General features: G+C 32.0%; 2 protein-coding genes across 4 annotated transcripts; both read right to left on the bottom strand.

Moving 5' to 3' along the window:
- Nucleotides 1-718: 718 nt before the first annotated feature.
- Nucleotides 719-5,127, bottom strand: LOC118059090 (telomere repeat-binding factor 1). 3 transcript variants are annotated; one of them, XM_035071909.2, is made up of 7 exons: nt 4,997-5,127; nt 4,286-4,469; nt 3,902-4,110; nt 3,494-3,578; nt 2,462-2,545; nt 1,562-1,906; nt 719-1,113 (listed from the first exon to the last, which is right to left on the bottom strand). In XM_035071909.2, the coding sequence occupies exons 2-7, from the start codon at nt 4,433-4,435 to the stop codon at nt 1,099-1,101; spliced, it is 888 nt and encodes a 295-aa protein (XP_034927800.1). In that variant the 5' UTR covers nt 4,436-4,469; nt 4,997-5,127; the 3' UTR covers nt 719-1,098. The 3 variants fall into 3 exon arrangements, with proteins under 3 accessions (XP_034927800.1, XP_034927797.1, XP_034927799.1); XM_035071906.2 differs by lacking the exon at nt 4,997-5,127 and adding an exon at nt 4,783-4,968; XM_035071908.2 differs by lacking the exon at nt 4,997-5,127 and adding an exon at nt 4,656-4,964.
- Nucleotides 5,128-8,535: 3,408 nt separating this feature from the next.
- LOC118059089 (uncharacterized) lies at nt 8,536-10,552 on the bottom strand. Its single transcript, XM_035071905.2, has 3 exons — nt 10,329-10,552; nt 9,715-9,910; nt 8,536-8,910 (listed from the first exon to the last, which is right to left on the bottom strand). Exons 1-3 carry the CDS (start codon nt 10,378-10,380, stop codon nt 8,865-8,867), a joined length of 294 nt encoding a protein of 97 aa, XP_034927796.1. The 5' UTR covers nt 10,381-10,552; the 3' UTR covers nt 8,536-8,864.
- Between the last annotated feature and the right edge of the window lie 6,824 nt (nt 10,553-17,376).

Raw genomic sequence — 17,376 nt, 5'->3', positions numbered from 1 at the left:
AATCTCCCGTAGCAACAACGTATTATTTGGTTTGTACGCCCGATAGGGCGGTGATTGTTATTTTTTAAATTGTTTTTTATTTAAAATTATTATGTTAAAAAGATAAAAAATATAAAAAATTATTTAAAAAAAAAAAAATTATACCAAACACAATACTAATAGCTTATTTATTTTCTTTTGCTGCTGTTAGGGTTTTTATTTTCTTCATAAAATGGCGTGCAAATTGGGCTGCAGAGCTTTTTCTTTTTAAATAATAATAATAAAAAAAAAAATGGTGTGTATAGCTAATTGAAATGGATATGTCATCTTATTAAGATTTGTTTTTATTTGATAATAAAAATAATAATTAAACTAGCTTTGTGTGTTAAGCCATTAATCAAGAGGGAAATCAATCTCTTTCTTTTTAATTGTTTTAAAAATACATTTATTATATTAATTTGATGCGATAATAATATGTTTTGACTTTGATAGTTTTCTTTAATAATAAATATATTCTCTCAAACATCTTTCACATTAACTTATTGGATTTAAAGAAACAAAATACGAATCTAAATATGAAAAAATAAGAAAAAATTCAATTAATCCAAGTCAATATTAGAAGAATCCTGACAGCCTGGTCTTTGGGCCAAACCATAATGAAGGGGACACAGTATCAGCTTTTTCTCAGTTTCAATTTAAAAGAAAGAAAACTCCACTATATACAATGATGACTGGACAGTTTAAAACAACAATGCCCCAAAGCTACTACACGATTTAATCACATCACTGATCAATTTAATACAAGCATGGAAAGTACTAAAATATAGAAATAAACATTGTAAATAATCCTGTTATTGCATTTTTCAACCACCCTACGGGTAACAAATATTGACAACAAAGCAGAAACTTGAGGAAATGAAATTGACATGTTCTGATCCAAAATTGTCTACAAGAATGAGCTGCCTATGCAATCTAACAAACCACCAGGATCCAGCAAACGTCAATGCAGCAGCATAGATCATCCAAATGGGTCTTCCAATATTTACAGAAAACAATGTCAGCAAATTTGTGTGTCTCAGCATCAATCAAACTCCTTAGTGACCTTTTTGAGATTTTCCATCAAGCTCGAACCGTCTGCGCATTACAAAGAAACTTCATTCATGATCTTATAAAGATAAATTCCTAAAGATGCAATGAAGCAAGAGATGCAAATGAAGAATCACATCCTGAAAAAAGATATTCATCATTATGAAGATCCAAGAATTGGTAGCAAACAGGGCTTTACTAGTATCTAGTTTACGACCAATTACATTTTGTTAAGTTGAAGGAAAATATGGGGGTTAATTTATGATGCATCATTACCCTGATGGACCACCCAGAATAGATCCAAGCTAGAACAACCATTCAAGGAATAAGCAATTCAAAAAAGATTCTGGAAATCACGGGTGAGTGTGGGTTTTATGTTTCAACTTTCAATTTCAAATGCAGAATAGCTAATTATTTTGTTACAAGACAACTGATAAAGGGCTTCTCAAACATTTCAACACCGATCAATAAGAGAAGATCCAGTGATGAAGTTTACCATCTTAGGGGCGGTCCTTCCTTTCAGTGTCTTCATAGCTGCTTCCGCAAATGCTTGTGCTGCCTCTGCATCAGCTTCTGCTGTCTCCGCCTCCCTTGCTGCCTCTTCAGCTACTGCTATAGCAGCTTCTGCCTCCGCAACTGCTCGAGCCGCTACCTCAGCAGCCTGTTCCGCGGTCATAGTCCTCATCTTCCCCAGATCCAAATCAATCTGAGACATTGTAAGTATATTGAAATCATCCCTTTCAATTTTGGGAGAGATCCTCTGTCTTCCTTCAAAGAATAATGGAGAAACCCTTCTCTCAGCAAATGCTGAAGTAGGTGCAATTCTATACTTCCGTTTAACCTGCAAAAGAGAACGCAGCTGGATGTGATCCCACGTTAAGACATCAAAGTACAATTAGCGAGAAAGGAAGCCAAAAGAGAGACAAAGTATTTTTATTTTTTTTAGCTGAGGCAGGATTTATGCAAACTAGATATTCAACTCAGCTTAAAATCTTTTCTCAGACTCAAATTCCAATGGGAAATAAAAATACAATTGAAGAATGAAGATACATACTGTGGCAGGGGATACACATGCTCTCACTGACTTCCTTGTCCCCAAACTTAAGGAAATTAAGACTGTAAAAAATAACCAACAACTAATGCAGGCCCCTAAATCAATAGCATCTTCTAGTGTCAAGCTGGCTATCAACAATAGTCAGTCACAATCCAAGTGTCTAAACGCATCACTAAATGTTCAATCCTGATCTGAAAAACAGTATTACTTAAAACAAATAAAATTGTACATTAGCCATTTCAAATTACCAGCATTTAATATTCTACACCATTTAAATGCAAGCATAGCAATTACAAGTATCAAATAAGTTACTGTGACACCACAAGTTTGGAGCATAATTACCTTAATCAGTTTACCATTTGCTGCCAGATACTTCAATTTAGCTGATAATATCCTCTTAAAGTCATTTGGTGGCCAATATTGTTCCTGTAATATAAGCCAGAAAGGTCAGCTAACTAAACAAATGAACTTCTTAACATGAAATTATATAAAAGACACAATATATGCTGATAACACAAACGCTTCCTTCATTTGATATGGCCCCAAAAAAAGGGAAAGATAATTTTTTTAAATGTCAACATAAATACTACCTTGCCCAACAAAATGTCATTGGCACCTGTCCCAAAAACAATCCTTTTTCCGTTATTATCACCTGTCCCAGAGATTATCCTGACTAGAATTTGTTGGCTCAACAGATTACCAGTTGTGATAAGTGAATAATTGCAATATAAAAGGGTAGTAGATTTTAAATTTATCTGTACTCAGGCATGGGCAATCTGGTGTAAGGCATTGCCCTAAAATTATTCTAAAACTGTGGATATATATTCCTTGAAGCAGAAAAGTTATAAAAGGGTAGCAGGTTATAAATTTATCTGTATTGCATTGTCCAGTCAGACATGGGCAGTGGTGTAAAACATTGCCCTAAAATTATTCTAAAACAGTGGATATATACTCCTTAGAAGCAGAAAAGTTAAAAAGAGTGACCCCCAATGTTGTTTGGCTTCAGACAAGAAACATGATCAAAAGACATTCTGAAAATAATAAATAATTGTTTATTTTGTACAAGATAAATAATGAGAGAATTATCAGCCATATGGATTGATCAAATTTGAATGAAATCCAACTTTCAGATCACTGGGCATTAGAAAAAATAAGAAAATACCTCAACCTTCAGTCTAGATTGTTAAAGCTATATTACAATTGCCAGTTTTGTATTATCTGTTTTAAAACTTAAATTTGTAGATTTTGTATTTGATTCTTAAATTAGCAGTTGCATTAATGTTAATAAAGGCTTGTGCTACTTTAAGTTGGATCTACTACAACCATTGTAAGAAAAAAAGTTCAATTCTACAGGATTTACAAACGGAGGAGCACCTCTATGTATGAAGCAATTGCGGTCTTATGTGAACCACCAGGCTCCTTCAAGCTAGTTATTGCCTCCATTATAAGATTATCCAGCCTGGAAAGATGGTTACCGGTTAACAAACACCAAAAAAAAAGATATGTAATATCTAACAGTTACTGATTGTGTTCATATAACCAACCAACAGCCACAAGCACTAAAAAATATTCAAGGTCAGACACTGAATGTGAGCAGTAAGAAAAAATCTCAAGTCTCATACATGCTAAACAAACAGTTAAAATAGCTAGTGAAATGTGATGCAAGAATGATAACTAACAGGTGGCCAATGAATACAAGAGAATGCATGAATTTCATGATAAGTGAATTTCGTGATAAGTGTTTGGTTTCTTATTTTCTTTTGATTATAAAAAATGTCTAACCTTACAGTAGTTCTCTTCGGATTAACAACTGGCAATGCAGCACTACTAACTGGAAGAGGCTTGGCATCTGGAATATCTTCATCGCTTTGAACAACAGACATAAGGTTCTCATCCTGTCTATGGACATGGTGCACCCTTTTAGGTGCTAACTTAGGCTTCTCTCTCGAGCCATACCCATTTACCATTACACTCATGTTTCTCCATTTGTCCTACCCACAAAAAACAAAGATCAATCACCCTGAATTGCATTATAAAAACATAGAGACAAACTTCCGATCCCACGAATTCACTAAATTGATCGATCAAGTAGCTGAACATCTAAAGCATAGACCATATTCCACAAGCATTAACATCCTCCTCGAAGAAATACTTCAGCGAGCTAACCTTAAGGTCCACATTCGAACGCAGATACAAGACACCACTAAATTCCGGATCTTTAAGTATCGTGCGCCATTTTCCAGCTCCATGCTTAATCACTCCAGCTTTTAGCGCTGCTTCTTCTTCTGCCGTCCATTTCTGTTTGGGTGCACCCATCAAGCTTATCAATAAATAAACTCCCCAAACAAACCTGTGATTAACCAGTCCGTTGTATCAGCAAATGCAAAGAAAAAAAGGAAAAAAAAAAAAAACCCATCAACAGACAAGTCAAAACCCACAAAAAATGATTTAAGAAACCGAACAAGTATCCTCATCAATAATATTTACAGTTACTCCTGAAATTTTTGAAGCTCGAAGCATAGTAGATAGTATTTACCCTTTCGGTTCTATCCCTATCTTAAACTAATTGAAAAAAGTCGCATCCAACCGATAAAAATACTATTGATCTGATCGAAAAATTATATATACATGAAATCAATATCAAGTTTCCATGATCCACCCACAAATCAGGTTCTTCTAGGCTCATTCTTCACTCAATTTCACTTGCCCGCAACAATACCGAACACAAATCATCGAGTTCTAGAAAAAATATAATTCCCCAAAAAAAACCTAGATTCTCAATTCTTATTGAAAATCGCCACTTAATAGCATCAAAAAAATAAAATGGAAATCGAATTCCAAAAACAGGGAGAAGGTATTGAAAAAATAGAGAATTACCCCAAATCGATTCTGTAATTTAACAAACCCTAACCCTAGAGAAGGGAAATATTATTTGCACAAGAATATTTTTTAAATGACTGAAGTATCCTTTCTAGATGCTAGAGAGTTTTTATTTTCTTTCTTTTTTTTAATTACCTAAAACACTTGGAAAATATGAACGTTGGATCTCATTTATTTTTTAAAAAACTTTTGAAATTTTTTTCTCTTTTAATTAGATTTTTCAACTGTTTAGTTAAATAAAATTATAATTAAAATACCAAGTTAAAAGATAAAAAAAAATAAAAAAAAAAAAAAAAAAACTAAAATATAAAACATGAAAAAAATATATAGTTATTCTCACAAAGATTTTTATTTTGATATGCAAATTAATTTTTTTTTATTTGTTGGTTTTTTATATTAGAGAGAATAAATAAAATCTAGTTTAAAAAATAAAAACAACCAAAGAAGATAGAAAAAGTTATTGATTTTTATTATTATAATAATTAAAATGATCAAACTTTATATGGTTCCATTCGACTAGATAATTTCATTAGTAATGATTTTAGATTTTTTTTATTGAACGAGAAGGTAGACCAAACTTCATTTTCTTTACAGTATATTTTTGTATCTTTTAATTGATTTAAAGATGTTTTTGAGTTTGAACATTAGTTTTATTTAAAAGTATAAGATGATGTTTTTAGGTTTTAAAAAAAAAATTAAAAATAGATTTTAAACAATCTTTAATTTCCCAATCATCATAGTGGTCCTGATTTCATCAACTTATTTTTTAAAAATGAAAAAAAAAAAAAAAAAAAAAAAGCACAGGTGGCCTAAGGTAACTAAGAAAAAAAAAAAGCTAAGGTTATTGACCTAGGCTTTTCAATTCAAGCGAGACCTCCATCCATGGCTTGCATTTTTTTTTTAACTTAAATCTAGTGTTTTATTTTAAATGATATAAATAAATTAATTTACTGAATTTTAAATTAATCAATAATAAACTTGAATTGTTATTTAAAATTAACTGTAGAATTTAGAGATTAAATTCAAAATATCTTTATTTTCAAATTATATAAAAATAAAGTAAAGTAATTTATTTTATGAATAGCAACTGAATAATAAGATTTTTAATGATTTTTATTTTATAATTGGGTAAAGTAAGATAACTTGGATTGACTCGAGTTGATTGAATATATTATTATTATTGTCTTGATTATTAAAAAAATTATTTCGAATATATTAAATTTTTAAGTTTAATCAAAATTCCAGTTACAAATAAAAAATGCACAATCAACACCTATATAATTTGTTTTACATTGAAATATTTTAATATTTATTTAATGTTCACGTTCTATGAAAGAGATTGGCCCTCTCGTTCACGAGGAAATTTTATCAGATATAAAAATAAATTGACTCCCATAACAATTACTGGAACCTTGCATTTCCAGTAACTGTCATGAAAATATTTATTGCTACTATTATTATATGGTCTTTCAAAATTTACATAAACATATAAAGGGTATTATTAAATTTGATGAATACAGATTAATTTAATTAAAACAAAAATAATAGATTTTTTCTTACAAGTCGTCTTGCAAAATTTATAAGAAATATAGAAAATGGTAGAAATAATTATTATAATTATAGAAAACATTAAAAGATTTAAGTTTTTTTTTATTGTATATAGGCATTGTCCACAGACTCACGTAAAACCGTGAATTTACTATTCATTTTTAATAATTATTTACGATCCTTAAAGTTTTATCTTAGTCGGATTGATTTAAAATCGATTATTTTTTATTTCTCAAGTAAAAATAGAATTGAAAAAGGATAGATATAAATGAAAAGGATATTAAACATGGAAGGCACGGCAAAGATTTCATGTAAAATATACTTAGATTTTTAATATTTAAAAATAACATAATTTATACTATTTAAATTCCTTTAAATTTTAAAAAATAAGTACTGGCGCAAAAATGTATTTGTGTTGATTTTTAATTACCGACCAGAGAGAGAGAGAGAGAGGAGGGTTATCTCAAGAAAAGAGGGCCAATTTTGGAGGAAAAGAGGTTGCAAGTCCAGACACGACAAAGAACATGGAAGATATATTTGAAAAGTGAATAACGAAATCTTGAAAGAGTGAGAGACAGAAATCAAACATAAAACTTCAGGTTATATGAATTTTGTTCTAACCTCTCTCTCTCTTTCTCTCTCACGACTCCCAAAACAGCTCCTCTAGGACACAAATAACATTTCATGGGTAATAAATAAATAAATAAACAATTTGGGTATCGCATTTTTCTTTCTGTTTTTCTTGCTAGTGTTATTGGAAAATTTTGGCAGCGATACATTGCTCAACAGTTAGGCCCAAAGACAACTTCAGGGGACCACCTCTAATCGGGCTTAAAAGACAACATTTGTCTGGGTACGACGCTAGGTTTAGTAGGACTTGACTCGCATGCTCACATGTATGTTTTTGTCGCATGTTCATATTTTATATTTATATTTTATCTGTTTGTTTCACAGTGTCTTCTCCGCCACAGGAAGAAAATTTTATTGAGAGAAAGAGTGAATATAACCATTCAGTCCTGTTAAATACAAGCCAAGAGCACGAACCTGGGAAAAGCTCCATGCTAAAGCGCAACGAGGAAGCTTAACGTAATATTTGGTTTATAAACAAATTATCCTCTGAGAAAATGTATGAATGTTATTTCCATTCAATTTTTATATACATTTTAAATTGTGTAATTAAATTTAATTATATGATTTAGAATTTTATTTCAAAAATAAAAATTATAATAATTGCACTTCCATGCTCCAAAAGAACTAGATTTTGGTATCCTAATAACATCTATCTTTTAATATCAAGAAAATGCCACCTAACCGAAGCAAAAATCAACTCGCAAAGCAATGATCTGACCGTACACCAAAGAGAAGCCCCCTCCCCGCCAACTCGGCGGCGCGTTTAATTGTTGTTACCTTTCCCAGAAGATGACAAAAGGAGAAATTGACCCAATGAAAGTGAAAGAAGCGGCAGATACACTAATCCATGTTCACACAAAAAAGCACTTCTCTTCCAGGACCGAACGCATATAGAACCCCCATGTAACTAATTTACACCGATTAACTCTAGATATTTAGGTATACACTCCACTGCAAGCACAATCTGAAAGTCAATTTTTTCCTATTGGCAGACTTGTCTTATGTAAAAAGGCAAGAACGAAGTGGAAACAGAGGAAATGACCTCAACAGCACTTCGTTGAAATTATAATCATTTAACCAAAGTGTATGGCCAAAAAGGGCTTCCTATTCGCTTCCACCACAATAATGCCAACGAGTTCGCTAGCAGTTGATTCCCTCGTCTTCTCACTTTCCCTCTACAGCAAGATAAGCATAGAGAATAAACAAAATTCCAACATGTGGGCCAGACAAAAGTTCGAGAAATGGCACATATTCTCCATGAAACCAAACTTTTTAGCTCTCGTGCTTCCAAAAGATGGCCAAATCTAACCATTTTAAAACGAATTAACATGCTATATAAATTGGAGGAAACAAATAGCTGACGAATGTACTTCCACTTAGTAAAATCACAATTCCAAACAATTTACAAACATCTAGAATAAAAGCTAGTAAATCATAGCAGGAAGGAATTTGAAAGTAACGCGCGCAGAGACGCATGAGAAGTTGAGCAAATTGTTCGCTTCCATGCCGAGGTTCAGATTATTTATGCAAAGATAACATTAAAAGAAGAAATAACAAACTGGACAGGAGGGCTTAAATCAATAAGAATAGCATCATTGTATAAATCCCTTTGAAGAACACTCAAATGACCATTGCAAATCAATCATCATACTTCTATCGAATCAATCACCCGACCATAGCTCTCTCATCAAAAGCAGGCATCCAGGAGACAGCAACAGCACAGAGCAGCCAAACTACACGTGTCAAAAGAACATAAAATTAAAACATCATTATGATATATCGCAACAAAAACATTATCTACGGAGTTATAGCCCCCGAGAAAGCAAAGACAAGAGATAATTTCCCAGAGGAAACACTGCGCCATGAAATTATAGCCCTACAGAAAGCAAAGACGCCATCACACAACTCAAACTCAACTTCTGCATTTGCAACTCTATAAAACCAGAAAACAGAAACATGACATTAAACTATCACGAACACACACAACACAATCAGTGGCATGGCTCAAGTACATGTGGACAACACGATCATAACACACATTACACAATCGCAACTCAAGTTCATGTGAACACCGCTATTGAACTGCTAAAAGATTGATTAAATATTTCAGGGCGTGACTCAGAACAAGCAAGCAATTTATTAAAAATGGCTAAGCCACCAAAATAGCAGCAGTATAGTTAAGATAACTCTGACAACGTTGCAGCGTGATACTATTACTGTGGCGGGTTCCAAAACATCGGAAATACAAAAAAGGTCAGGTTTGACCAAGATATGAATAGAAAATTAAATGAACAAACCATCTTTCTTCATCAGTTATCCGTAGACGGCAATATAGAAACTTCAAACCTAAAAGTACCTAATCTTTTCGACAGCCGCAAGATAAACACGAGATGTAAGCAGCCGAGTTGACTCGATTCTTTTGAACAAGAATCCAGATTAAACATAGTCCCGGATCTATATTATCAAAACCATATATAACAAAATTTCGCACTGCAAAATGAAATAGAACTGGGAGAGAGGAGGGTGTTGGTGCCTACCATCCTTCCATGCAACCAGGCCCAGAACTTCCCTGTTGTTGACGGGGTGGTTGGCCATACTGAGGAGCATAGGGTGGAGGAGGAGGATATCCTTGTGGTGGATAACCTTGTGGTGGATAACCTTGTGGATACCCTTGCGGTGGGTATCCTGGTGGTGGATAAGCGTCCTTAGGATATCCTTGATCTGGTGGATAACCTATTAAAACAAAACAAAAAAACCCCAATATTTATTAGATCTACCAAATCCCATAAATCAATAACAAAAAACAAAAATCATACACAAAAAACATGATTTTCATAGAAAAAAATTGCATTTATATCTTTGTTAATTTTTAATTTTTTTAAAAAGAAACAAGCTTGACTTGCTTCAAATCAAGGGGAAAACCTATTAAAACAAAACAACAAGACCCCAGTATTCATTAGATCTAACAGATCCCATAAAATAGCAACAAAAACAAAAAAGAAACCATGATTCTCATAGGGGGGGAAAAGGACGCGTTTAAGGAAAAGGATCAAATTCTATAAATATTTTTAGAAAAAAGAAGCAAACTTGAATTGCTTCTTGATAAAAAAAGGAGAGAGAAGAGGATTGAAGGGTTAAGAGTGATCAATACCTTGAGGAGGCGGGACACCAACAGGAGGTTGTTGCTGGTTGTAGTAACTCATTTCTCTACAGAGATTTTAGATAGATCAATTTATCTTCTTGGACTCTTTTGTTGCGGAGAGAGAGGGAAAAGGATGGACGCTGTATCTGGAGGTTAGGTTGGCAGTGGGCTGTTTTTATATAAGAAAAGAGGAGTAGTTGGTTTTTACAGGACGCGCTAACCAGGGGAGACAGAACCAAAGGAGGTTTTGCTTTGAGAGCTTTTTAAAGTAAGGTATAAAATATAAATTAAATTAAATACGTGTTTTAGGTGTTAGTTACTAGTGATTTTGACGTGTCAGCAGTTACAGGGTGTGAAAACTGTGAATAGACATGTGACTAAGATTGGAAATAATTATTCGGAGACAGGAGAATAATTATCATATCGGGACTGGCCCCCTGAAAAAATTATATCGGTTATTTATGGGATTATTAGATAAATTTATATTAAATCAACTTAGATTTATTTTTTTTATTTAAATAATGTTATTTTTTAAAAGAAATAGTATCAATTCAGTCAAGTTTATCCGGCCAATTAAGTCTTTAAATTAAATCATTCATATAATATGATTTAAACAAAAAATTAATCAGAATTAAACTTTTTTATCCGAGGCACATTAGCGACTAATAACAAGTAATGGAGTCGAGTTTAACCATCACGAAAAAAGATGGTTTTTTTTTTTGTAACCCGAGGTTTCCAGGCCAGCTTATGCGTACCACGACTAATCCCCGGGCTACTAAACATCCTGCAAGCCCAGTAGACAAGTAAGATATCGCGGGGATGGCAGTCTGGTGCACAGAGAGGATCGAACTCAGGACAGTCGCAAAGCAAGCCTTGCAGTTAACCACCGAGCTAGACCCTCAAATGCAGGAAGGAAAAAAAAAAAAAAAGATGGTTTTTGGTCGACAAGGAATGTGTACAGTACATGTAAGGTGTGTCTTTCTATGAAAAGAATTGTTTGTTTTTATATTTTTATATTTTAAATTAATTTTTTTAAAATATTTTGATATGTTATAAATAATTTTTTTAAAATAAAAATTATTATTTTAATATATTTTAAGTAAAAATTATTTAAAATCATAACTTTTAAAACATTCTCAACTACTTCCTTACTTGAGATTATAAGTTCATTTGAAAATGTGGTTGTACTTGTGTTTTTTAAAAATTTAAATCTTTTTTGCTAAAAATTATTAATTTTTTATATATATTTTATATTGTTTTGATGCATTGATTTTAAAAATAAATTTTAAAAAATTAAAAAATATTATTTTAATAAATTTTAACATAAAAAATATTTTAAAAAATAACTAATTACGCTTAGAAACATGCCGAAGCTGTACTGGTGCAGGGAGCAGTGAAGTTGTGGGTTCAGGATTTGGTATGTACAGAAAATCAAAGTCAAGGCCCCGTGACATGCAGTCTCTATCCATTTATTGTCTTTTGTAATCGATAAGGCTACTAGAAGACACACATGAAAATGGAGTGATGTTATTTTCATTTTGGATGGGCAAGCAAAAAATGCAGTTAGTTTTTTGGTCCTGTGGTTTCTCTATTCTCTCCCTTACTTTTTCTTTTTCATGTTGTACTGATTGCTTGGATTGAGGACATGTTGTCCTGGTTGCTTGGATTTAGGACATTCTCCTGTAAGAAAATACCATGTTTTTTTACCTTTTCTTTTCTTTTCTTTTTTGACAGAATGGAAGTGATGTTTTTTTTCTCCCTTGTCTTTTCCTTCCACGCTGTAACGGTAAGAGATGCATGGTAGATCGGAAGCAGCTTCTTGGAAAGAAAGAAGAAGAAGAAAAGCAAATCTTAAATATATTTTCAAATTACCAGGGCAATATCAATTTGTAATTTTATCTTTATTTTTTGTGATTTTTACACTTAAAAAGATTAATTTATAAAATAATGATGTCATTTTCTTTACATGATTTTATTTTTACAAGTTCATTCTTTTAATTACTATTTTTTTCTTTATTGTTTTATTTCATCTAATGCTTATACGTAATTTAATTCTTGTTCTTTTTATTGCTATTTGTTTTTTTATATATTTTTTTTAATTGTCTTTTTTTTATTTCATCAATCGACATCTATATGAATCTTACTTCGTGATTTTTTTGTACTTGCTTTTTATAAAGTAAATGAAGTTTTATAATTTGAATTATTAGTTAATTTTGAAAATTAACCTGATTTGACCATGGACCTCTTTTATTCAGATCCTTTCTTAAAAATTATTTTTTCCTCAATTTCATCACTCGATATCAGGTTATTGGACCTTAAATTTTGTGATTTTTTCTACTTTTTTTTCTACGAGGCTATCCTCGTTTTATGTCTCAAGTTAACTTGGTTTTTTTATTGATTTTTTTTTTAATTTTGCATTTCACATCTTAGCTTGCATGAAAGTAGACTTTCATTGTCTTGATTTCCTTTTGTAGTTATTATGGTCTCACCATCGTATCATGAATTTGGCATATTATCTCTTTTTTTTTTTCCAGCTTGTTTTTCAATGTTTAATTTGCTAGTAATTGAGCTTTGTTTTTTTTTTTACAAGGTTATCACATTTTCATTTGATTTTTGTTATGTTATTGACTAAGATTGATAAGACCTTTCAATAATATTTAGAGTTTTTTTTTATTACTATTGACTTTTTTAATATAATTATACTATTAAATTAATAGTTAAACTCATTCCAATTAATAACTCATTCAAATTAATAACCTGCATCACAGGTTTTTCTCGCAAGCATGAGAAAATCTTGACCCAGTCAGTGGGGCGTAGAGCCACCACCAAAACATTAATAATCGTTGTATAAAAATTCTGTTTTTTGTTTTTTTGTCTGTATTGATTTTACAACAAGAAAATTATGATTGTGAGATGCAGTGGAGTTTCCGAGACGAGGCAGTTGTCACCGTAAATTCACTCCAAGGAACCCATTTTTCTGGGTCTCTGTGCGAGTTTGAATTAGTTTTGTCCAAATTCACTGGTCCTCGGAGTATTCTGGAAAAGAATAATTTATCAGAAAAAAATATAAAATCAACTCGTTTTAGCATCCGTTAATTGATTTGCTTCGAGAGATGAGCATACGGCGTGATTGAATTGAATTCTCGTCTCTCTCGTGATGGATCAGCTCATGCCGAGGGAAGAAGCTGAAAGGTATAGATAGAAGTCATTCCGAGGGGTATAGAAGTCGCATAAATTTAATGTTTTTTTTTATAGGTAGAGGAATTCAAGATGAACTGGAAAAGAAAGTTCTACTCTCTTGAATATATTTTAATCTTGGTAGACAGCTATATATGACCAATAAGCAAGCAAGGGGGCCAGCGTGGAATTTGATTACAGTTTTCATACGTGAAAATCATGGCAAATCTATTATTATCCTGTTTGTTTCGTAGTTGAAAACTATTTTTATATATATAAATAAAATACAAAAATATTAGAAATAACACAGTATATAACGAGAGAGAGAGAGAGAGAGAGAGCAGGATGCTGAGAATATATACAGGGCTGGCGGCCAAAACACCATGCACTTTTTTGAAATAAAACTCATATTGTAGCCCCGGGATTCCGTAACTTTATCGCTACAAAACTTCCCACGAGCATATACAACCTGTAATGAGAGGGACGTGTTCATTTGAACACACTGTATAGAAGTCATTAAAATCTAAAATTATTTTAAAATTCATGAAATTAATTAAAAAATATATAAATTGATCTGAATATTTATATTTATAAAAAAAAATAAAAAAATTTACAAAATCTTTTTTTTTTATGAAAAAAAAATATCTATCACCTCTAGCATGAAATATTTTAACCATGAAATAGAAGATCATTACAGATAAATATTCGATATAATTTAGAAAATGCAAATGTGTTGAAAAATATCCGACGACGAACATCTGCTTGAACCAACTGATTTCAACGTGATTCGCAAAGGCTAGATAGATAGTCCATGACATGTGGCTTCCACCATTGCTACCACCTTGAGATGATCCACAGCACGTGGCGCTAAGCATATTATAGTTAAAAAAAACTTTAAAGCTTGTGGTGTTTTTTAGAATGGTTCACATACTCATGAATCACTATTCATTTATTGCATATTTTTCTTTTTTTCACTCTAGTCCTCAAATTACCATTTTTGGTGATTTGACCCTAAAGCAAAGATTAATTGCTTATGATGTTTTAGGTAAAGGCAATATTGAAAGAAGAAGAATCTAAATGAAAAGGGCAATAAGAATGGGTGACTTTTTTTTTCAAAAACAATTATCTTTTAATATTAGATTTTCTATATATTTTTCTTTTCTTGAAAATACGTACTGCAACACTCAAACATATACATACATATGTATATGTATACACACACGATAATCAGATGAAATGACTTTCTTTTCCAACCAGGTCTTTAAATAATTAAGCACTAGATTTTTCATTATATTCTTTGGTATATGCGATATAATAAAAGTCACAGCCGTCTCCGAAGCCAAATGCGTTCTTCCGAGTGAAAGGTCTACGAGTTCCTTCATCGCGCTGTTCTACGATTTTGCTCTCTTTTAGATCTCACCAAAGCATCGATTGTTTAATTCTGGGTTCACAAATATTTTAATAGATACATCATAAATCAAGGAATGGTCGTTTCGTTTTGAAATTTGCACTGTGTTAATTTTAAACTCAAACTTTCAGGTTAAAATTTCAGATCTTTAAATCATGAACTGTTCTTAGGTATAGAATATAGATAATTGTGTCTAGAAGTTGAAATTTTATCATATTTAAAGAAGCGTCAACACTATATGGAAAGTGTTTATATTTAATGCAAAAACAAATAGTACTTGTCCCAGTTGTTTTCATATGATATTCGTTAATTTCTTAGCTCGTAAGGCATTGAACAGCTTGCAGGTTTACAGCATTAGCCTTCACTGACAAAATGCTTCTTTTTTTTAATCCACTATCCAACATATTATTTTGGTGCTGACAAATGCAGCGACGGTCAAACTTATGACCTCTTCACAAAGATTAATTTTAAAATACCATTTACTCTTTGAATAAAAAGAAAAGAAAAACTCAGGGCAATAAACGGATAATATTCCTATTGTTAAATAACAATTCGACAATTTAAAAAATTCCATTCAACTCCAACCTTGAGCTTCATTCTACTCAATGCCAATTCAAGTTTGAAAAATATTCAGAGTAAAGTATGTGCAAATTAAATTTCATCCCATAGTTTTTTCAATGAAAATTTAAATTTTAGTAATTATAATCTATTGGTTATAACAGTACTTCTAGCTCATTTCCAGTTTCAAAACCCTCAATTTCCTCGAGTTTTCATATAGATAGTTGACACATTATTTAAATTTAATGTAAGGTTCTTTACACGATTGAAACACAAAAAAAAAAAAAAACAAAAGAGAAAAACAGATTTTCACTGGTCTTCAATAGCCGCACCGTCTCTATTTTATGGGTTGTTTGTGAGTATAAAACTATTTGTTTTTTAAAGTATTTTCTATTTAAAAATATATTAAAATAATATTTTTTTAATTTTTAAAAATTATTATTATATTTTTTTTTTTGATTAACGTGGGTGTTTGGGCCAGCTTGCGTGCACTACGACTAATCCCACGGCCCACTGAACATCCTGCAAGTCCAGTGAGCAGGTACGGCACCGTGGGGGTGACAGTCATACCGCACAGGGAGGACCCAGTAAAGACAGGAAAGGAGCAAACTTTCCAGCTCCACTCCCACTGGAACTCGAACCGAAGTTCGAAGGAAGGAAAGCTGCTCCCAACACCATTGAGCCACACACCTGTTGGTTTTAAAAATTATTTTTAATATCAATACATTAAAATGATTTAAAAATATAAAAAATAATAATTTAAACAAAAAAAAACACTTTTAAAATACAAAAAAAAACCAAGTCACTCCTCTATTTTTTTATTTCCTTTTCTTTTTCTTCACTCATTGTGCGGAGATTTTTCTCAAGTCGCATTTCTCTCTATCATGTCGGCATCTACCTCCTCCTCCTCCTCCTCCTCCTCTGGCTCTCTTTAAAAGTCGGCAATATTAGGTTTTTGCCCAATTAAGGTCGACAAGATCAGTGTTTCATACTCTCTGGCAAGGGGTTCATACATTACATGATGATGTAGTCTAGTTCTATTCTGCAGGAAAATAGGAAGGGATTTCCATAACAACAGGTTTCGGAATGTTCTTTCTTGATCCAAACTTCACTCTAAATTGAGGTAGCATATTAGATGCTGTTTCAGCAACGACTGTAAATATAAAGAACAGGCGAGAAAACAAACACAGAGAGAGACGCTTGGTTTGTGAAATTGATGAAGAAGTAACGCGGTTTGATGTGTTATAAGAGCATAGATTAAGAGAAAGAAAGTTACATGGAAGAGAGGCAGACGATCATTTACTTCAGAGATGGTGAAAGCATAGTTGTTTTATTTTATGACATGGAAATACACGCACATTATTTATTGAAGCGTCAGAAATCGGTATAAGGACCTGAGTAAAATTAAGCGATTTATAACTGGAGGGCAGCAGGATTCATGCACTCTCAAACCTTAATAAACAAGTGCACATGGAAACCAGATCAATAAACCAGGGGAAGAAGCGTGAGGATTCCCAGCATCTCTCCATGTTTTTTTATTCCTTTTCTTCTTCTTCTTCTTCGAAAATGACAAGATTATTTTTATTCTATTGGAATGGTAGTGAAGTTTAGCGTTCTGAAAAAGCCAGCCCGATTATGTGGGTTAGTCCATGGATTATTGACCCATAATTTTTTTTAAAAATAAATTTATATTAACTTGTTAAACTCATAAATGGACATGTCCAATCTAAAGCTTGAATCAAGATACATGTTTTAATTATAATTAGATGAAAATAAACCATTTCTTAAAATTGTTATGTTCAAATTCAACGTGTTTATAGAAACATAGCACCGTTGATTATAATAATATTTTCATAGTGTTTTTTTAGATTATTTTTTTTAAAATTTTATTATTTTATCCACATTAAATATTTG

This window comes from Populus alba, chromosome 9 (assembly GCF_005239225.2).
Source record: "Populus alba chromosome 9, ASM523922v2, whole genome shotgun sequence".
NCBI lineage: Eukaryota > Viridiplantae > Streptophyta > Magnoliopsida > Malpighiales > Salicaceae > Populus > Populus alba.
The sequence above is the reverse complement of the archived record's forward strand: the minus strand, read 5'-3'. Positions and strand labels throughout refer to the sequence as shown.